We start from the raw sequence: 19,211 nt of genomic DNA, 5'->3' as shown, positions 1-19,211 counted from the left end.
CTACTACTAGATCTAGAATTGTAACTAGATCTACTAGTAGATACTGAAATAGTGATTCTGGTCTATCTGACTGTATTTGTCGAGCGCTCAGAAATGATAAACAAAAAAAGCGTTTTAACAGAAAAAAGGACCACCTTTCTGAATATGCTAATAAAAAATTTCTTGGTTTTTTAACATTTAAAATATTTAGTCTATTATGCATTTTTTTGGTTTAGTATCCCACTAAAGGCTATTCAATTCTGCACATTTTACAGGTATTTGTTAAGAAATACGTTGAACGGTAAAAAAAAGGCTTGGGAGTTAAATGAGAGAGGGGTCAAAATCTCGACTGCCGTTGAAAAATCTCGGTGATAGTTTTCAATTGGGTATAAATGAGATATATTGTTTTATATCAACAACTATAAAAATTACACATAATTAGAGGGCTTAAAATCTACTTTTTAATGGTACCAAGGTTATTACTATACGAGCCCTTTTTATTATCAAAACTATGAAGTGAAAAGCTACTATATTTGGGCGACGCGGGCAAAAACGGCGTTTTTACGGCTGTTTGACATACCTAACATAATGCCAATTGTTCTTCAATTGACATTAGACCATTTTTGATGTTTTCAGTTAAATATTTTAGCAAAAATTTGTTAATTAGGTTAAAAGCACAAATAAGGATGTGGCTTGGTTATTATCAAGATGGTTGGGGTGGGGGGGGGGGGGGTAATTTTTTGACATTTGATGAAGAGGAGGGGACTCAGATAGTGTGCTGTCCTAATATTGCATTTTAAAAAGTAATGCTAGAAACTGAATTTTAGCCGTTATTTTGCATTTTAGAATACTGTTTCAATAAATTATAATAGAAATTGATTAAAATACCCTTTGTTTGTCAAGCTCAGTCTAGATTTTAAAAAATCAATGTTTAAAAGAATAATTCAAATGTAATTCTAAGGGGGGGGGGGAGGTGTTGGCTGAGGTGTGCCATCATTTTAGAGACGAGTCTGGCTTTTGTGACAAAGCAGAGAGGGGAGGTAAAAATCGCCAAAAAACGTGACGTCATTTATAGATGACCCCCTAACAATTTACAGCTATTCCAAAACATAAATAACGATGTGACTTGGTTATCTAAATGATTAACTTTTGTTCACATATCACATATTTTAATTTCAGCTAATCTGGTCGATTTCATTTTCCATCACATGAACCTAAATCTTCCAAATGACAATTAATCTAAATCTAGGCTCTTTACAGTTTAAGACTAACATTTTACCACGCCAGTCTTTAAAAGAATATAAGGCATAATTTAAAATTGAAAACAAGTGTACAATTAGACTATATTAGCACAGTTTAAATTAGCATAATGTTAAAATAAAACTTAATTGCCACTTTTGTTACATTGTATATTTTTTTAATAAGATGTTTATAAGGTAAACATTAAATTGCAATTAAACAAGACTTTTTTTTAGAGCAACATAAACTTCTTTTATTTGAATAATTAGTTTCATTAAACAATAAATTATTCAGTTACATTGTGAGACTTCTTTAACTGCAATAAAAAATAGATAAAACATATTGAGTTCTTGTCCGAATAAAATTTCCTAATTTTTTTTCCTGGTCTGGTCACATCCCTCAGGGAGGTGTAAAATGTTGAGAATTTCAATTTTTTGCACGATTACAATACTTCCTCTATACTTCGTACACGAGAAAGTAAAAACATGTTAGCTAAATTGATGCCGCTCTTCAAATAAAGCTTTAATCTCCCAAGCCTGTTTTTTTTACTGTGGTTTCAATAAATTATAATAGAAATTGATTAAAATACCCTATGTTTTTGGCTGAGGTGTGCCATCATTTTAGACAAGACAGAAACTTCTTTTATTTAAAATAATTAGCTATATTAAACTATAAATTAGTACAGTCACTGTGTGAGACTGCTTTCACTGGGATTTTAAAAAAATTGATAAAACATATTGAGTTTAAAAAAAATTCTTTTTGTTTTCATGGTCTAGTCCAGGGGTCGGCAACCTTTTGAGGCGGAAGAGCCAAAAGTTACAATTTACAAACTTCAGCAGTGTTTAAAGAGCCACTATATATATATATATATATATATATATATATATATATATATATATATATATATATATATATATATATATATATAATATAAATTGCAGCTCAGCAGTTTTTAAGCGCCCATAGCTTGCGACGTGGACGCCAAGACCCCGCACAGTAACACCATGCCAAAGTATCTGGGACATGGTCCTATAAAGTAACATCTCCCAGATATTATTATAATATCGTTCATTACCGAGTCTTGCAAAATAATAATTTTTATGAGTTTTGAAAATAAAATAATATAATCTATATATATAATTCTCTTCAGGGAGACGCTAGAAAACAAGCTGTAAACGCGCTCCCTACCATCCCCACCCTTACATGGTCTTAGTGAGCTGTGGTTCACGCTATGATTACCTTCGTGGAGTCGGCTTTAGTGACGGCTATTAGGGGCAGATAATTTAGTTTGAAACGATTTTAAACGTTTGGGGGGGGGGGGAGGAAGGGGGGGTTATGGTCCTTAACGAGCTACTTGTAGTGTTTTAAAGAAATATTTTCAATGTCAGCGTTGGTACTGTCGAATTCACAAATTATGAATTACTGAAAAGTAGAAAAAACAGCAACTAAATAGCGGCGTATGTTATGCCGCGGGCCGGCTCGTTAATTATATTTGCGCATGGAACTCGAGAGCCGCTTTTTTACATCAAAAGAGCCCCATGCGGCTTGTGAGCCGCAGGTTGCCGACCCCTGGTCTAGTCACATCCCTACAACTTAGTGCCATTGTATTTCCCCCTCAATAGGCCAATTATGTAGTATAAATATATATATATATATATATATATATATATATATATATATATATATATAGATATATATATATATATATATATAGATATATTGATATATATATAGATATATATAGATATATATAGATATATATATATATATAGATATATATTGCTTCTCCCGAAATAGACTGTTCTAATTTAAGATTTTAAGCATGTTTGTAACACAAAAATTGTGTAAGAGATGCTGCCATGATTTGTAAAGAGAGAGAGAGAGCGAAGTCTTAATTATGTCTTCAGCTTTTTCTACTTTAATTTTTATTAACATTACTTTTATTTTTACTATTTTTATTCACAGTTTGTCAGTGTTTGAGAAATGACAGATTGTATCTCCTCATTCAATCCAAAATGTCATAAAACTAGAGATTTGAATTTGTACCAAAAACTGAAGTTTTAAAAATGCCTATTAAGGTGATTGTTTGCTTTGATACTGTACGTGTGACTGTGCCGTGTGGTGAGGGAAGTATTCCAGTCAGAGAATTAATAAATAAAGCAGTTCATCGATATAAACGAGCAGTTGGAAAGGTAAGCACATCCTTAAAATTCTTATTAGAATGTCTGCGCAAAGCTTAAAATGTAAGTTAACCGCAGAAATTTAACTTTCCTGTTTTGTGACTGAAATCATAAGATGAAATTACAAGATGAGGGTTTTTTTACTACTAAAAAAAATCAAAATGTTTTTAACTAACAAATTAACCTTCACAGTTCTTCTTATTTACCAGCGTCATGGATGGAATCTATCCATTTCAGCTGGAATTCTTCTCCGCCAATTTTATTTTCTCTGAATTTTTCTTCCAATTTTCAATTTTTCCAAGTTGTGCCGATTTTTTAATGAACATTTAGTAAAAATTTGTTTGTTATATAACCTGGGAATAGTGTGCTCAAATACAAGGTAAGAGTTTAAATTTATTACCTAGAACATTAAGTCACAGAAAAAGTTATTCCAATAACATTTTGAGGTCGGATAGAATTAACATACTTAATTATTTCCTTAAATTGCTACTTAGCCCAGCACAAAGGTAGAAAAAGTGACTGAGAAAGTCTTTATTTTTATTATTAAAATGTTAGTACTTGGTATAGGATTAATACTGGCTAATTGCAATAATACTTTACTAAAGTTACATTTATTTTAATGCTGCTTTTGTCAATTAAACCATTAAGTAAGCTTATTATTAATTTAACAAAAAGCCTACTACACTTATTTATTGTTTTCATATTGTCTGTTTAGTGTTGTTAATGGGCAGGTGTTAGTAATACTACATCACTAGGTTTATATCGAATAATATAAATCGTAAATGGTCTTGATTAATATTGCCGAAGAAAATTACTAAATGTGAATTCATATTACGTAAAGTGGTCATTCATTTATGATGTCCACAAGGGTGGGGGGTAGGGGTAGAAAAAAAAAATTGACTTTTGGGGGGGGGGGGTTTCAAGTCAGTGTGGACATCCACATGTTGAATTAAACAACAAAATACTTACATTTGAAAAAATAATACAACTGCACATAAAATGTAGGTTATACATTAAGTCAACAGTTCTTGTGTTAAATGTACTAGAAATGTAGCTGTATACTGCCCGCCTAAGAAAAAAGCAAATTTTTTTTTTACAAGGGGGGGGGGGGGGGGGTCATTGACTGCTGCAATTTTCTAAAACAGTTCTTGGTATTTCAAGTTCATTTTTAAACATTTCAAACAATTGTAACTAAATCATATTAGGCCCACAATCTTTATTTTGTGTCAAAGCCTAAAATGATGTAGATGTAGTCATTTTTTTCATGCAAAATCCCAAAATAACCACATTACAATTTAGATATTTAAATATCATTGCTTGTATAAAGTGTTCACTTGTTTAGGTTTGTAGGGCTAACGGTCAGCGTGAACACACAAAAGGGGGAGAGGTGGTTTGTTTTGGTAACACATGTAACATAAAGTTGAGTAAAAGTAACATAATGATGTCACGTTGATTAGCCAATTTACCCTAACCTATATAGTCACTACTAAATGACATTAAAAGTTCGTTCTATAGCATCTTCAGTAGAAAAAAATAATTTTATGATTACCTGCAATCTCTGACTCTTTATGAAAAATAGTGGGTAACAAAACCTTTAAAATCAAGAGGCATGCACTATCATTCTTTCAATTAAGAACAATTTTAGATAGTCTTAGCGCATTCACACAACAACAGTAAATTTACACACTGTAGCCTTACCGACATTTTGGAAAAGTTGGGACTCCCAATTATTAATTAGGCCTAATAAAAGATGTTACCGAAAATATCCCTATATAACATTATCAGTTAAAAATATAGCAATGTACACATTACATGTTAATGAATCAGTAATTTTGCAGCTTGTTTTGAGAGGTCTACTAAATTTTTGTGGACGTCCACAATGGAGGGAGGGGGTTGGGGGCGCTTGTCAAAAGGGGACGGGGGTGGGGAGCGGGCAGGAAGGTAAAAAATTCCAAATTTTTGTGGACGTCATAAATGGATGACCTTAAAGCGCCTGTACCTGTTTGTAACCATTTTGTTATTAATGTTTATGATTTGCTTTGTGCCAAACTAACCTGATAGAACACACACTCATCCTTAATTGCATATTTTGTTCTTCTATTTTCAGCTTTGCTTAAGGAACTCCATATTGTTCAATTTTATTTTTTATTACTTAGAATCAGTGACTAAGAGACTATACAAGTTTTAACAGCTACATTTGCAAGACAGCAAATCTCTACAGTAGTATTAAATATCTTGCCCCATGTTCATAGGACTGGAATAGATATGAATACTAATACTATACTGGAAATTCAGCAAATGGAATAGTACCAAATTTTGCTGCATCTTCTCTTTGAAATTTATGTTGACTTTGGCTGCTATTGTTACTCTTTCAGGCTTAACTACCGGTATTCTAAAACAAATTACATGTAGGGACTATATTTCTGCAGAATCTTTTAAAGTACATTTTCTGTGTTGTCTATTAAACGTGTGTTTGTTACTTATAATTTACTTACTAAATGGTTAGAAATGTTTTCATCTTTGATTAAATTTTGTTACATATAAATCTTTACTTTTTATTTTTTTGCTTCAATGATTTTATTAAAAGACAATTAATACTATTTCTATTAGCATGTGTGTGATATGAAGAAATACATTTTTAAGAGCATAGTGTTACTCTTTCAATACATTATTTACAATATTAGTATAGTTGCTAATAGTAATAGGTGTTATATCACTGCTCATGTCCATATTTGAAACTATTTTTTTTTCACATCCATTAAATTAAAGTCTAAAGTTCTGTCAGCTAGAAGACAGGTGGTCATAATTCATTCTCCATTATAGATCTCTAAACACTTGCACCAAGTGAATCCATTTTCACCACACTAGAGGACTATTAAAATATGAAGGTGGTCGCGCTCTTTCTGGCTAGATTTTGAAAATTAAATTGTTTTCAATTTTTCAAATATTTGTTGTATAAGCCAAATAGATGATCTCATTCCACCTTTTTTAGTTCTTCATAATTTAAATATACCTCGCTGTGCTTAGCACTGGTGTAATTTAGTCTCTTATTTATAGATTGTTTGTATATACTGTATATACCTATTTACTATTTATTTATCTTTCTGAAATAAAAATGGGGCTGAGGATATAATATTTTATATTTTCATAATTTACAATGCTGCTAAAATTATAAATCAGGTTTTGCTTTTTTTTATATATATAAAAGCCCAATAAAGCTGCATTGTTTACTTAAGTAATTAAAATTAATTTCATCACTACTTAAGTTCTTGAGACCTCATTTCCCTCATTTTAGTTCTTCTTAATTTAAATATGATATACAGTGTTCAGCACTGGTGCAATTTATAGACTGTAATCACCTTTTTAGTATTTATCATTCTGTGATAAAAACAGAGTTGAGGATATAATAAAACTCGGGTATTTTAATAATTTATAACCTTAAAAATGCTACTATAATTATAAATTGTTTTATGTTTTTTTTTACTAGCCTGCCCATCCCATTCATTGCTGCAGTAATTTAAGAGGGTTTCATTAATGTGTTAATCCTATATTCTTAGACATGTGACCTTGTTTTCTAAAATTAAAGTTATTAAAATGTATCCAATGCTGCTCTATATATTCTTGGATCATATTTGTCGAGGCATGGGTTTACCCACACTGCCACACAGCTAGCCATGCTGTATGAAAGCCTTAAGAGTACGTTAATCACTCTCCATAATAGTGAGGTAGAACACACTTGGCAACCTCTCAGGTGTAAGGGATGTAACAGGGCTCTCTTGGGAGCCCACAGTCAATGGTTTAAACATCGAATGTCATGTGCCACCATGTCAAAATTGTAGGGTAGTCTTTAAAGCAAATGTAATCGCCATAATGTTCACATGAGCATTTAGCTTATGCTAAGAGAGTGGTCCATTAGGGGTCATCCACAAATGACATCACACTTTTTAAAATGATTTTTACCTCCCCCCTCCTCCCCTCCATCACACATCATCACAAAAAGCCAGACATCCCCCCCCCCCAATGACATCACACCTCAGCTTACAACCCCCCTCAAAATTGCAGTTGAATTTTTCTTAAAATACAATATTTTTCCAAAATTTTGTCTGAACTTTATAGAATATTTTAATCAATTCCTGTTACAATTTATAAAACTATTTTCTAAAACACGAAATAATGGCTAAAATTAGTTTTCTAACGCAAAAGTGTGATGTCACACCATATGACCCCCCTCCCCCTCATCACACATCGTCACAAAATTACTGACCCCCCCTCCCCCCTTAGAGTGTGACGTCATTTATGGATGACCCCTTATTGGCATCACATTCTTGGATTTGCTTATGATGTGCGACAAGCAGAAAAGGACGTTGGATTAAGAACGTTTCAGAAGATTAACAATAACAACCTGTTAATTTACTTCCGGTCATTTCCCACTCCCCCATTCCATTCATTACCTCCCAATGTCAATCACCTCCCCTGTACATAACCTTGCCCAAATAACTGCAGTAAGACATTACCCCAATCAATTACGCACCAGTCATTTAGAGAGATACAGGTAAACAGCTGAAGAATATGTTAGGAATAGGGTAGATTTAAGTATAGGATTAGAAATAGGTTTAGGGGTAATTATTCCTAAATTTTAAGGAAAAAGGCTTTTTTTACAAATCACAAGAAAATGACAAATGGAAATATGCATTAAGAAGTAAAAAATAAATTTTGTTTGGTGTAACCTTACTAAAGCTATATGCTGGTATGACTAAAAATAAAAGTCTGTGCACTCAATAATGGAAATTGAACATAGGTCTTATGTTATAGAATGTAAATCTATATATATAAAGCAAAGTTGTCGGGTGCCCGATAGGGCACTTCCCGGCGCCGCAGGCGCGTCAAATTTGGCACGATGGTGCCTTGGGGCGATAGAACACGAGGGCCGGTGACGGTTGGCCAAAAAGTCTACGGAGAGGGGGTCAAAACTGACCTCGACTGACCGGCGCCTTATATGGGCTATATTACGAAAAAAAAATTCCTCCGACGACCCCCCTTGAAATTTTGTGAGGTGGTAGGAGAACCCCTTGGGGTGTCACAAAAAACTCGGCATATCTGGGAAAACTTCGTAAAGGGGTCAAAACTGACCAGTTGTATTTCCCTATATAATCTTTGTATTTTATGGGAAAAACAGAGGGTCATTTCAACGCAGCCTTTAGGGTACTTAAACTCAGTATATCTGGCTAATTTTTTGCATACTCTTAGGTCAATGGCTTGACCTTTAGGGAAAACTATCGGTTTGACTCAAAGCCCTCGACGAGGGCTAAAAAGTGACCGCGAGTGAAATTCTCTTTATATGAGCTCTATTACGAAAAAAAAATTCCTCCGACGACCCCCCTTGAAATTTTGTGAGGTGGTAGGAGAACACCTTGGGGTGTCACAAAAAACTCGGCATATCTGGGAAAACTTCGTAAAGGGGTCAAAACTGACCAGTTGTATTTCCCTATATAATCTTTGTATTTTATGGGAAAAACAGAGGGTCATTTCAACGCAGACTTTAGGATACTTAAGCTCAGTATATCTGGCTAATTTTTTGCATGCTCCTAGGACAATGGCTTGACCTTTAGGGAAAACTGTCGGTTACACTCAAAGCCCTCGACGAGGGCTAAAAAGTGACCGCGAGTGAAATTCTCTTTATATGAGCTCTATTACGAAAAAAAAATTCCTCCCACGACCCCCCTTGATATTTTGTGAGGTGGTAGGAGAACGCCTTGGGGTGTCACAAAAAACTCGCCATGTCCGGGAAAAATCGGGAAATGGGTCAAAACTGACCAGTCGTATTTCCCTATATAATCTTTGTATTTTATGGGAAAAACAGAGGGTCATTTCAACGCAGCCTTTAGGGTACTTAAACTCAGTATATCTGGCTAATTTTTTGCATACTCTTAGGTCAATGGCTTGACCTTTAGGGAAAACTGTCGGTTACACTCAAAGCCCTCGACGAGGGCTAAAAAGTGACCGCGAGTGAAATTCTCTTTATATGAGCTCTATTACGAAAAAAAAATTCCTCCGACGACCCCCCTTGAAATTTTGTGAGGTGGTAGGAGAACACATTGGGGTGTCACAAAAAACTCGGCATATCTGGGAAAACTTCGTAAAGGGGTCAAAACTGACCAGTTGTATTTCCCTATATAATCTTTGTATTTTATGGGAAAAACAGAGGGTCATTTCAACGCAGACTTTAGGGTACTTAAACTCAGTATATCTGGCTAATTTTTTGCATACTCTTAGGTCAATCGCTTGACCTTTAGGGAAAACTGTCGGTTACACTCAAAGCCCTCGACGAGGGCTAAAAAGTGACCGCGAGTGAAATTCTCTTTATATGAGCTCTATTACGAAAAAAAAATTCCTCCGACGACCCCCCTTGAAATTTTGTGAGGTGGTAGGAGAACACCTTGGGGTGTCACAAAAAACTCGGCATATCTGGGAAAACTTCGTAAAGGGGTCAAAACTGACCAGTTGTATTTCCCTATATAATCTTTGTATTTTATGGGGAAAACAGAGGGTCATTTCCAAACGGATTTTAGGGCACTTACCCTCTTTACATCTGGCTAAGTTTTGGCATGCTTATAGGTAAATGGCTTGGTCGTAGGGCAGACCTGTCGGTTACACTCAAAGCCCTCGACGAGGGCTAAAAAGTGACCGCGAGTGAAATTCTCTTTATATGAGCTCTATTACGAAAAAAAATTTCCTCCGACGACCCCCCTTGATATTTTGTGAGGTGGTAGGAGAACGCCTTGGGGTGTCACAAAAAACTGGCCATGTCCGGGAAAAATCGGGAAACGGGTCAAAACTGACCAGTCGTATATCCCTATATAATCTTTGTATTTTAAAAGGAAAACAGGGTAATTTCTACACAAATTTTAGGGTACCTCTTCTTTGTATAACTGGCTAATTTTTTGCATACACCTTTATAGATGACTGGGCCGTATGGAAAAACTGTTGGTCAGCATCAAAGCCCTCGAAGAGGGCTAAAAATGACTGCGATTGAAATTCTTATTATACGAGATTCGGTCATTTGGTCTATGAACAGGGGCGGTAACTTTTTAATGTAACAATTTTTTAATATTTTGTATACTCTTTTTAAGAAAAAGCAAAAATCGTAATGTATATCATTGTTTTAAATGAATATTTTGTAATAAATTAAGTTTTGTATTGTATTGAAATTGTAAAATTAATTGCAAATGTAATTTAATATTATATTTGATTAATAATTTTTATGAAAGCCCTTTCAGTTCTAATAACCTTGCGAGTAATAAGTTTGCGAATATTCCATCACTTTATGGGCACAATAAAAGTACCCGACTGTATAAATTTAGGCCCTAAGCATTTAACATAACAGCCAATCACCTATAAATTAATCATTCAATTTCTCAACTTTCTTAAAAACCTAAGCGAAGCTAGGCAGTATGCCTAGTCTATCATATAGCTCCACACAGCACACCCTAAACGTATAGACAGTAGTGGATAAACCTGGCCTCAACAGAAAGTTTTTAAAACTAGGCCTCACAACTAAAAATACACAATTGGTAATGCATTGATGAAATTAACTTAAAATGTTGTGTCAGCATATCTTTTTAGATAACAGCAATTCCTGAGATGGGTATGCTAGTTAAATAATAAAAACAAAGTAATATTATAAAGACATATTTTAACTGTTTAAACTTTGTTTCAATTTTTTTGTTTACGTATTTATTTTCCAAACAGCTTATAATACTATTAAATTGAACAGTTAATTAATTTGATATCTAAAAAAATTTTCAGGGATCTAATCATTGGGTTGAGGTGATCAGCCTTAAAACTATTAGTGGTGGGGGTATCTTGGACCCTGATGATCAGCTTTGTGATGTCGTTGATGATAGAGAACAGGTTTGAATTTTATGAAGTAGTATTAATTGCAAATTGTTTTTCTTTTTAAACAGAGGAATTCCAAATTCCTAACAATTTCTTCTTTCTTTTTAAGCTAATTGCAGAATTTAAAGAACATGAAAGACCATTTATTCAACACAATGGTGGTGATGGAGCAAGTGCTAGTTCCACTGGGACAATCAGCCCTGATATTTTTCATGCAGCCTCTGTACCTCCTTTGTCTGTATATCCTTTACCTAGACACAACAGTAGTAGCAGTAACAATGCAGCCACTGATGTTATTATCACTCCTAGAGATCTTTCACAAGGTAATATTCCTTAAAATAAATAAAAATAAATAAATAATAAATAAATAAAAATATTTTATCTGTTTTATATTGCTATTCTAGTTTTAAAGTATACTAAACTACCCGTTGTTATTCTTGAAAAACCGTGTGTTTCGGGGGTCATCCATAATCCACATTCAAAAAGATGTCACACCTCAGGCAATGTGTTATTGTCTTTTAAAAACACCTATTTTGGCTGAGCATGGGTCTGACCACACTTTCCCTTCATATGCTAAGAAGACAGAAACAGATGAACTCTACTTCACATGCCCCGTGTCCTGCCAAGTCCCGATAGGCAACTTAATGGTTCACATCTAAAACCCGCATGTTAACTGTTACACTATCATCTCAGCTATCTAGGCACTTTCAATAAGGTGCAGAATTAGTGGGGTACTTAACTTAGATCTAGAGTCAGCATAAGAAACTTGAGTTACGCAATTGGGGTGTATTAGTTCAAATTAAATTTTATCCCAAATAAGCCAATTCCATAGTTAAACAAACAAAGATTTATAAAAATTAAAGCCTGGAATAGTTTAGTGTAGAAACTCATTGGCATAGATTCTAGATCTAGATAGAGCTAGATCTAGATCTAGAATCTACGGCTGGTTTAAGTCTAGTTTTTCCATAGCTCTAGATCTAATTTAGAATCTAGATAGATAAATCCCTATTATTCTCGAATTAGATGATCACTGAAGCTAATAAACCGGGAGTGATCTCCCCTAAACTTTCTCGAATATTCTTATATAACTCGGAATATAGACATGATTTCTAATTTCTTAAACTTTTAAAAATAGAATAGAATCTTGTAGAAAAAAGAATTGCGCACCAAGCGAACGCCAAAACAAAATGTGCATAATACTGTGGAATATTATTAGTACTTTATTAATTTACATGCTTTTTTTGAGAAATCGGAAATGGCGTAAATTACTACTTCCGGTCAACGGAAATTACTCAAAATTTGGTAGAAGGTAGAGAATTAGATCTTTTACTTACATGTGAAATTTCATTTATCTATCTGAAATAATACTCAAGTTATAGGCTTTTGAAAAATTCAAAGTAGAAATAGTACCATTTCCGTTTATCGGAAATCGCTCAAAAGTTGATACGGATCTACAATTTTGATAAAATACTTATATATGAAATTTCATCAACCTAGCTGTAACGGTACTCAAGTTTTTCAAAAGCCTATAACTTGAGTACTATTTAGGATAGATAAATGAAATTTCACAAGTAAGTAAAGGACCCAATTCTCTACCATCTGTCAAATTTTGAGTAATTTCCGTTAACTGGAAGTAGTAATTTACGCTACTTCCGATTTCTCAAAAAACTAATGTAAATTTTAAAAGTACTAATAATATTGCGCACTATTATGCGCTTTTTTATTTGGCGTTCACTTGGTGTGCAATTAATTTGTCTACGAGATTTTATTCTATTTTTAAAACTTTAAGTATTTAAAATGGATTAAAAATCATGTCTATAGCCCGAGTTCCCATCCCCTGTTTTTTTATATAAGAATATTCGAGAAAGTTTAGGGGAGATCACTCCCGGTTTATTTTTTCTTGTGGTAGCTGGCAGTTCCTAGTCTTAGTTTTATATTCAGCTAGTTCAAATTTCTGCTTCTTCTGCAACTATTCCACTTCCCTCCCTTCCTGTTCATTGTCATGTGTTGTAAACTTTCATTGACCCTATGAATGTGTTGTCGCCATTGATGAATATTATAAATCTTACTAATTGAAAGTCTGTGCATAGACAATATATCAATTAAAACTTAGTTGTACATTTTTTCACAAAAAAATCTTGTTCTAGTCATAAAATAGTGAATTGTGTAAGCCTATTTATTTAAGAAATTATCAGGTTGTGGGTAAAATGCTAAATTGTAAGGTGGTAATATGGGAGTAGAAAATGTGAGAAACAATTAGTGAGGCATTTTTAGTTTGATGTTCCCAGTTGTTGTTGTTTCAGATCAGGGGTCTCCAAACTACGACCCGCTGAGATCTTTTTGTCCACAGAAAAACATGTTTGTTGGAGGTGGCGGGGGAACTTTGCCCAGAATATTCAAAACAATTTGAAAATGTAGCTTTTGGTGCAAATACCATTGCCTTCCATGTTGCAGACCGATACAAACACAGAACCGCAAGATTTACCATATTACACAGCAGTAGGATGGCTAAATTGTCAGAAAGTTCTGAGCAGAGTATTTAAGTTAAGAAATGTAATAGGTTACTTCCTGAAAAGTAAAGGCAAGCCACAGCCATTAATGTCTGATGAAGAGTGGGTATAGAAATTGGCCTCTGCTGCAGACATAACTATTCATTTAAATTTTCTGAACCTAAAACTACAAGAGAGGGAAATCTAGTCTCTGATCTATACACCCACCTAAAGCTCTTCAGATCCAAACTTGTCTTATTTTTGGAACAAGTACAGGCCAACAACGTGATGCACTTTCATGTGCAAGGTCTTCATGGCTAAAGCAACCACTGAGTTCCCTACGTCATTTGCATGTGAGATCATCAAAGACCTCCAGCTGCAGTTTCAATAGCAATTGTCTGACTTGGATTCAAAGGCAGAAGAGGTGAGACTGTTTCAAAGCCAATTTGAAGCAAATGTTGCCAGTTGCCCAGATGAACTGAAGCTGGAGGTCATTGAATTGCAAGCAACTTACCTCCTTAGATACAAGTTCAAAGAAAGGCGGGTGGGTTTTTATAAGTTTATGCCCAACAAAGACTTTACTAATATTAAAACTTTTGCATCGAAGTACCTTTCAAATTTTGGAACAACATACATACAAGAATGAAATACGTGAAGAATTATTTGAGAAAGAACTTGGACCTCAAATGTGTTATCACCCCGAAGAGATGCCTGGAGAAAACTGGCCCCCGAACTGATATTTGATTGTTAATGTGGCCCTCAGGCTGAAAAGTTTGGAGACCCTTATTTTAGATGTTTGAGAAGAAAATTTTTTAACTAAACATGTAGGCCTACCTGGATCTTGGATCTTTTTAAAAATTATTCCAGAAGAAAGAAAATTTCAAACATTGCCATCTCAAGTTCGCTCATGTTTTCTTGTCAGTGTGAGAAAAATCCCAACACTGTTTAGGGGTTACAGTGAGTTCACATTGGTTTAGAATAAGATATCAACAGACCTATAACTTCAACGAGATTGTAGCTTAGCTTTCTGTTTTTGCACTTTTGTTTTTGTTTTTGGATTTAACCTTCATGGATTTAGATCTAGATCTAGATAAAAATCGCAATTAGTCCATCTCCTTAAGATAAATCGTAGAATAAATAACTTAGCTGATTATCATCATTATAGTGATACATTTGTGATAATATAAAATTGGATTTAGATATTTTAAAAAGTGAAAACATTTTCCTTTATCAGATTATTATGGAAAATCAAGGATTTTGTTACTAAAAATTTGTTTTTAGCGTAAGCAGCCATGTTTGCTATGGGGTGTGATAATTGCTAAATTTTTCCTTGTAGCAGCTACCTGTTTGGAAACTTGATTTAGACCATCAACACATTTTAATCTAGATATATTAATGTTGTAAAATTATTTTTTAGTTAAAATGTCTGGATGTTTTAATAAGCTGACTGCACCAATGGAAATAATTTATATTGCTATTGAAGGTATGACCAACTTGCATGTGAGGAGGGGAAGTGAGCCTAACTTGAATCTTCTAATAGAAGAACAATTACATGATTACGTGAATGGTGCCAATAAACCTCTTATAACAAGACGAGAGAGTATCAGGGTAGAGTATTGCATTTACACACATAGTAAAATATGCCCCTTTTTATCATTCTTCAATAGTATTTTTAAAATGTTTCTTTTTGTATAGGTGGTTTTTGTTATTTAACAATAGTAATTTTTTAAAATACATTAGGATAGTGATGAACCTGTATCAGAATCATCAGATGAAGACAAAATAATGAAGGCAACAATGCATGGATCACTTGATAGAAAAAAGTTACATCAAAATCATTTTACTCGAGATGCCTTGCATACATCACTTAACAATCAACCGGAAATGTTTCGCTGGCTGGAAGCACAAGAAAAAGTTGAGCAGTCTCATACACAGTTGCAAGTTAAGGTTTGATATAGCTTTTTATGTCAAAATATTTAGTGAATTGCAACATTATCTCTAGATAAACCATCTACTTAACTCTATTTTATAAGTAAACCATTTACTTGGCTAAAGTCAACTAGTTAAACTTATCATATTTGGCTGGGTAATTGACCAAAACTTCCTCAGAATGTCAAAACTCCATCTTTCCGATAATCTGTCATGTCTGGAAAGGTTTACTTCTTTAGCTCACATATAGCTTGATTGTAAGCTGTTAGCCAACATGCTGTTTTCAAACTAACTCAGCTGTAACAATAATTGCATTTGTTATTAAATGTAATATCAAATTTGAGTTTTGTGTTGTGTTAAGTGTCTTAAGATAGCTGAAAAAAACAAGAACCATTCAAGACAAGAATAGGAGTTAAATTGTATTATAATAAAGTTATTAAGTATTTCTACACTGTGTCTAAGACAATAAAATTCTTTTCCAATATTGAAAGAAAAATGATTTATTTTGAAGACATGTTTATTTAAACCTTTGTATGGAATGCTACACTGACTTTAAAAGTTTACAATATAATTTTTAAGTTTTTTTTTTTTTTTTTTCAGCAAAGGGTGGGTCCAATCAAAGGACATGATGGGAATGTGTGTCAGGCTTTTCAAAATAAAAGGTTTGTTTTCTTTGAGTTACACCTTGAAAAAGTCACATTTAAAAACACTATTTTCATTTGGCATCCACTTTTACTACCCCAGCAACTTGATTCATCTTGAAAATGATGGAGGGCCTCTTGGCATTCATGCTGTCCCTGCTTATGATGAAAATGGAAAAGACATTGGTCTTCTTATTCAAAGTATTGAACCAAATAGACCAGTTCATAAAGATGGAAGAATTCAACCAGATGATATAGTTACAGAAATAAATGGGACCAGTCTTCAAGGAGTTCCTTTTCTTCGGTAACATAAACCTATTAGAAAATACTGTTCTTATTATGACATAAATGATACTTTATTTTCTGGGTTGCTCATTAGTCCAGCTTAACAAAAACTAAATTTTTATCTTCAGACTAAAATATTGTAAGTTGTAGTGTTTTTTTTTTTGCTTTTTAGTGAATCTAGTGTTTTTGTATATTTTTAGTAGACATCATAATAGTCCAAGGTGATCATTGCTTTGCTATGAGATATTAAAATTAAAACAATATATATACATAATTCTCTTTATGGGGATCATAAAAGACACCATGCAGCTTAGCCACCACCCTCATCCTCACCTGAATGTTTACAATAGTAGAGCCGGTTTCGAATAAGTGACAGCTATTAGGGGCAGATAATATAGTTTTTAAGTTATGCTTGAAATTTTCTTTGTCGTCTGTAAACGGCTGCATTCACTGGGCGGGATGTGGGGGAGACAGGGGGTGGGTTAGTGTCGAATTCACAAATTATGAATTGTTGATAAGTAGAAAATAAAACAACTAGATAGCGGCATATGCTACATCACAGGTCAGCTCGTAAGAGATATTAAGCTAAAAGAAAGCAGTGAAATCTGCATTTTTGAAAGTTAATACTTGGTATATATTTCTTTTCAAGTAAGTACACATATTTGGTTTAGTGATTTATTTGCTTAAATGGCTCAACAAAATGCAGCCCTTATTGAAACACATAAATAAGTTAAATTTATTATTTTAACTCTTTAAGCCTGAAATTATTTTCACATGAATTATTTTTTAACTCAATTTTTTCAGTACCTATGAAACTAAATTACTCATATCTTTTTAACCACACATTACTGACATAAAATCTGGGTTCCCATAGAGCCAGGAAACAAGGGAAAAGCCAGGGATTTTAAAGTAAAATTTCCTGGGCCAGGAAATTTAATGAATAGTTGGGAAATCTTCATTTTAGCTGGGGAGTTTTCATCCCCAAAATATCTCAAGATTTGGACTAGCCATAAGCCTAGCCTAATCTAGTCTCGCCAGATCTCATGTTCTATATTTATGGTGCACAAAACTAGTCTTGTTGTATTGGCGAAACTATTAAAAAAGTCATTCACCCACCGCAATTTTTTTCAGGGGTGCCTCTTTTCTGGATCACATTAGCGTACATGATACAAAGGCTGCTAGCTTAGAGCTACTCGTTATTGGTGTAACATCATTTTTTAGCCACTATATTCCTTTTCTTTGCAGTCACGTAAATAAAACCAAATAGAGAAACAGATTAAAAATGGTACCATTTTGCTGGACTAACCCTAGATCACTGCTATAGAAATTTTTTTAGGCTAATTTGAACTTACCTTTACTCGCCATGTAGTCTACAGATGGATCTAAATAAAATTAATTAAATAAATAAGAACACGCGTGAATAGTGAATACAGTCTAGTTTAATATTATCTCATATTCATTTTAAGGATAACTGTTTTAGCAGGTTATTTCACTGTTAGCTAGTGATACAGAATTTGGGAGTAACCCATATTAAAAATAAAAAACACGAAATATGCAAAAGCCAGCTTTTTTTGCATTTATTAAGAAATGTCTGGAAAAGTAAGTCAGTATTTTCTATTGTATTTTTTTAAAATTCTGACACGACCTTAAGTTTCAGGGTTTAAAAATTTTAGGATATGATTTACTTACATTTAATTTTGAGGACCTGTCACAATGTCTGTTTGTGAATGACTGTAGCCTGTCTGTATTTGCCTTGGTAACCCTCTTGGTCTCTGAGTCATAAAGTAATACTGCCTTAACATTTGTATTGAAGATTCTTATCTCGCTCTGGAGTGTGCGATTCTATATTGAGCTTAGTGAGTTGAAGGCACATCTGGCCTTACTGATACAGCTTTTTATGTCCTTGTTTGCTCCCCCATCCATTTTGATCACCCTCCCCAGATACGTTTATTTGCTTGTTCCTTGTATATCTCCTCCTTTTAGCTGTATGGGCCGGTCCTGATTGTTTTTTATTCTGACGTCTGTTTTATTATTTCAATTGATTTTAATCCAACTCCGGATGCTTCTTCAGATAGTCGATTCAGTTTGGTTTGTTGCTTGTGAGATAGTAGGCAGATATCATCAGTAAAATCAAGGTATCTTTAAGTGTCAAGGATGATTCTTGTCAGCACCTTACTTGGGACTGAAAGAATCATTATCCCTCTCCAGTTGTGGCATTGTGACAGGTCTCCTATTTTTGGCAGTTTTATCAGGTAGTCCAGTTTCCAGTCAGGCGGGATGCCATCTGAGTCAGTTGCTTTGCCATTTTTTATGCTCTTTATTGCTCTTATTGTGTCTAACTTTGTGGGGAGACCTGTACTCACATTAAGTAGGTGATTTTCAGGTGGTGTATCAGGGATGGTTGATGAGAGAGGTTGGTTTAGAATCTCACCAAAGTGTCTATCGGTTTCTCTTTCCGTGTCACTTGTTAGGATCTTTCCTCCTGTATCCTTCACTGATTTGTTGTGATTAATATTTTTATTTGAAAGGTTTTGGCTACTTCATAGAGTCTCTTCATGATTCCTTGCCCTGCT

The 19,211-nt window shown here is 33.9% G+C and overlaps 1 protein-coding gene across 4 annotated transcripts in view; it reads left to right on the top strand.

Moving 5' to 3' along the window:
- LOC131946603 (partitioning defective 3 homolog) overlaps positions 1-19,211 on the top strand; it is a 78,819-nt gene that overhangs the window by 8,524 nt on the left and 51,084 nt on the right. For all 4 annotated transcript variants that reach the window (XM_059307498.1, XM_059307496.1, XM_059307497.1 and 1 more), the window contains 7 exons: positions 3,184-3,410; positions 11,205-11,309; positions 11,404-11,617; positions 15,267-15,391; positions 15,524-15,730; positions 16,313-16,374; positions 16,457-16,657. In XM_059307498.1, the coding sequence (XP_059163481.1) occupies positions 3,285-3,410; positions 11,205-11,309; positions 11,404-11,617; positions 15,267-15,391; positions 15,524-15,730; positions 16,313-16,374; positions 16,457-16,657 (1,040 nt within the window). In that variant the 5' untranslated portion in view covers positions 3,184-3,284. The remainder of the gene's footprint in view (positions 1-3,183; positions 3,411-11,204; positions 11,310-11,403; positions 11,618-15,266; positions 15,392-15,523; positions 15,731-16,312; positions 16,375-16,456; positions 16,658-19,211) is intronic.

The sequence above is a fragment of the Physella acuta genome, unplaced genomic scaffold, assembly GCF_028476545.2.
Source record: "Physella acuta isolate Inbredline_101_S28 unplaced genomic scaffold, ASM2847654v3 ptg000565l, whole genome shotgun sequence".
NCBI lineage: Eukaryota > Metazoa > Mollusca > Gastropoda > Physidae > Physella > Physella acuta.
The sequence above is the reverse complement of the archived record's forward strand: the minus strand, read 5'-3'. Positions and strand labels throughout refer to the sequence as shown.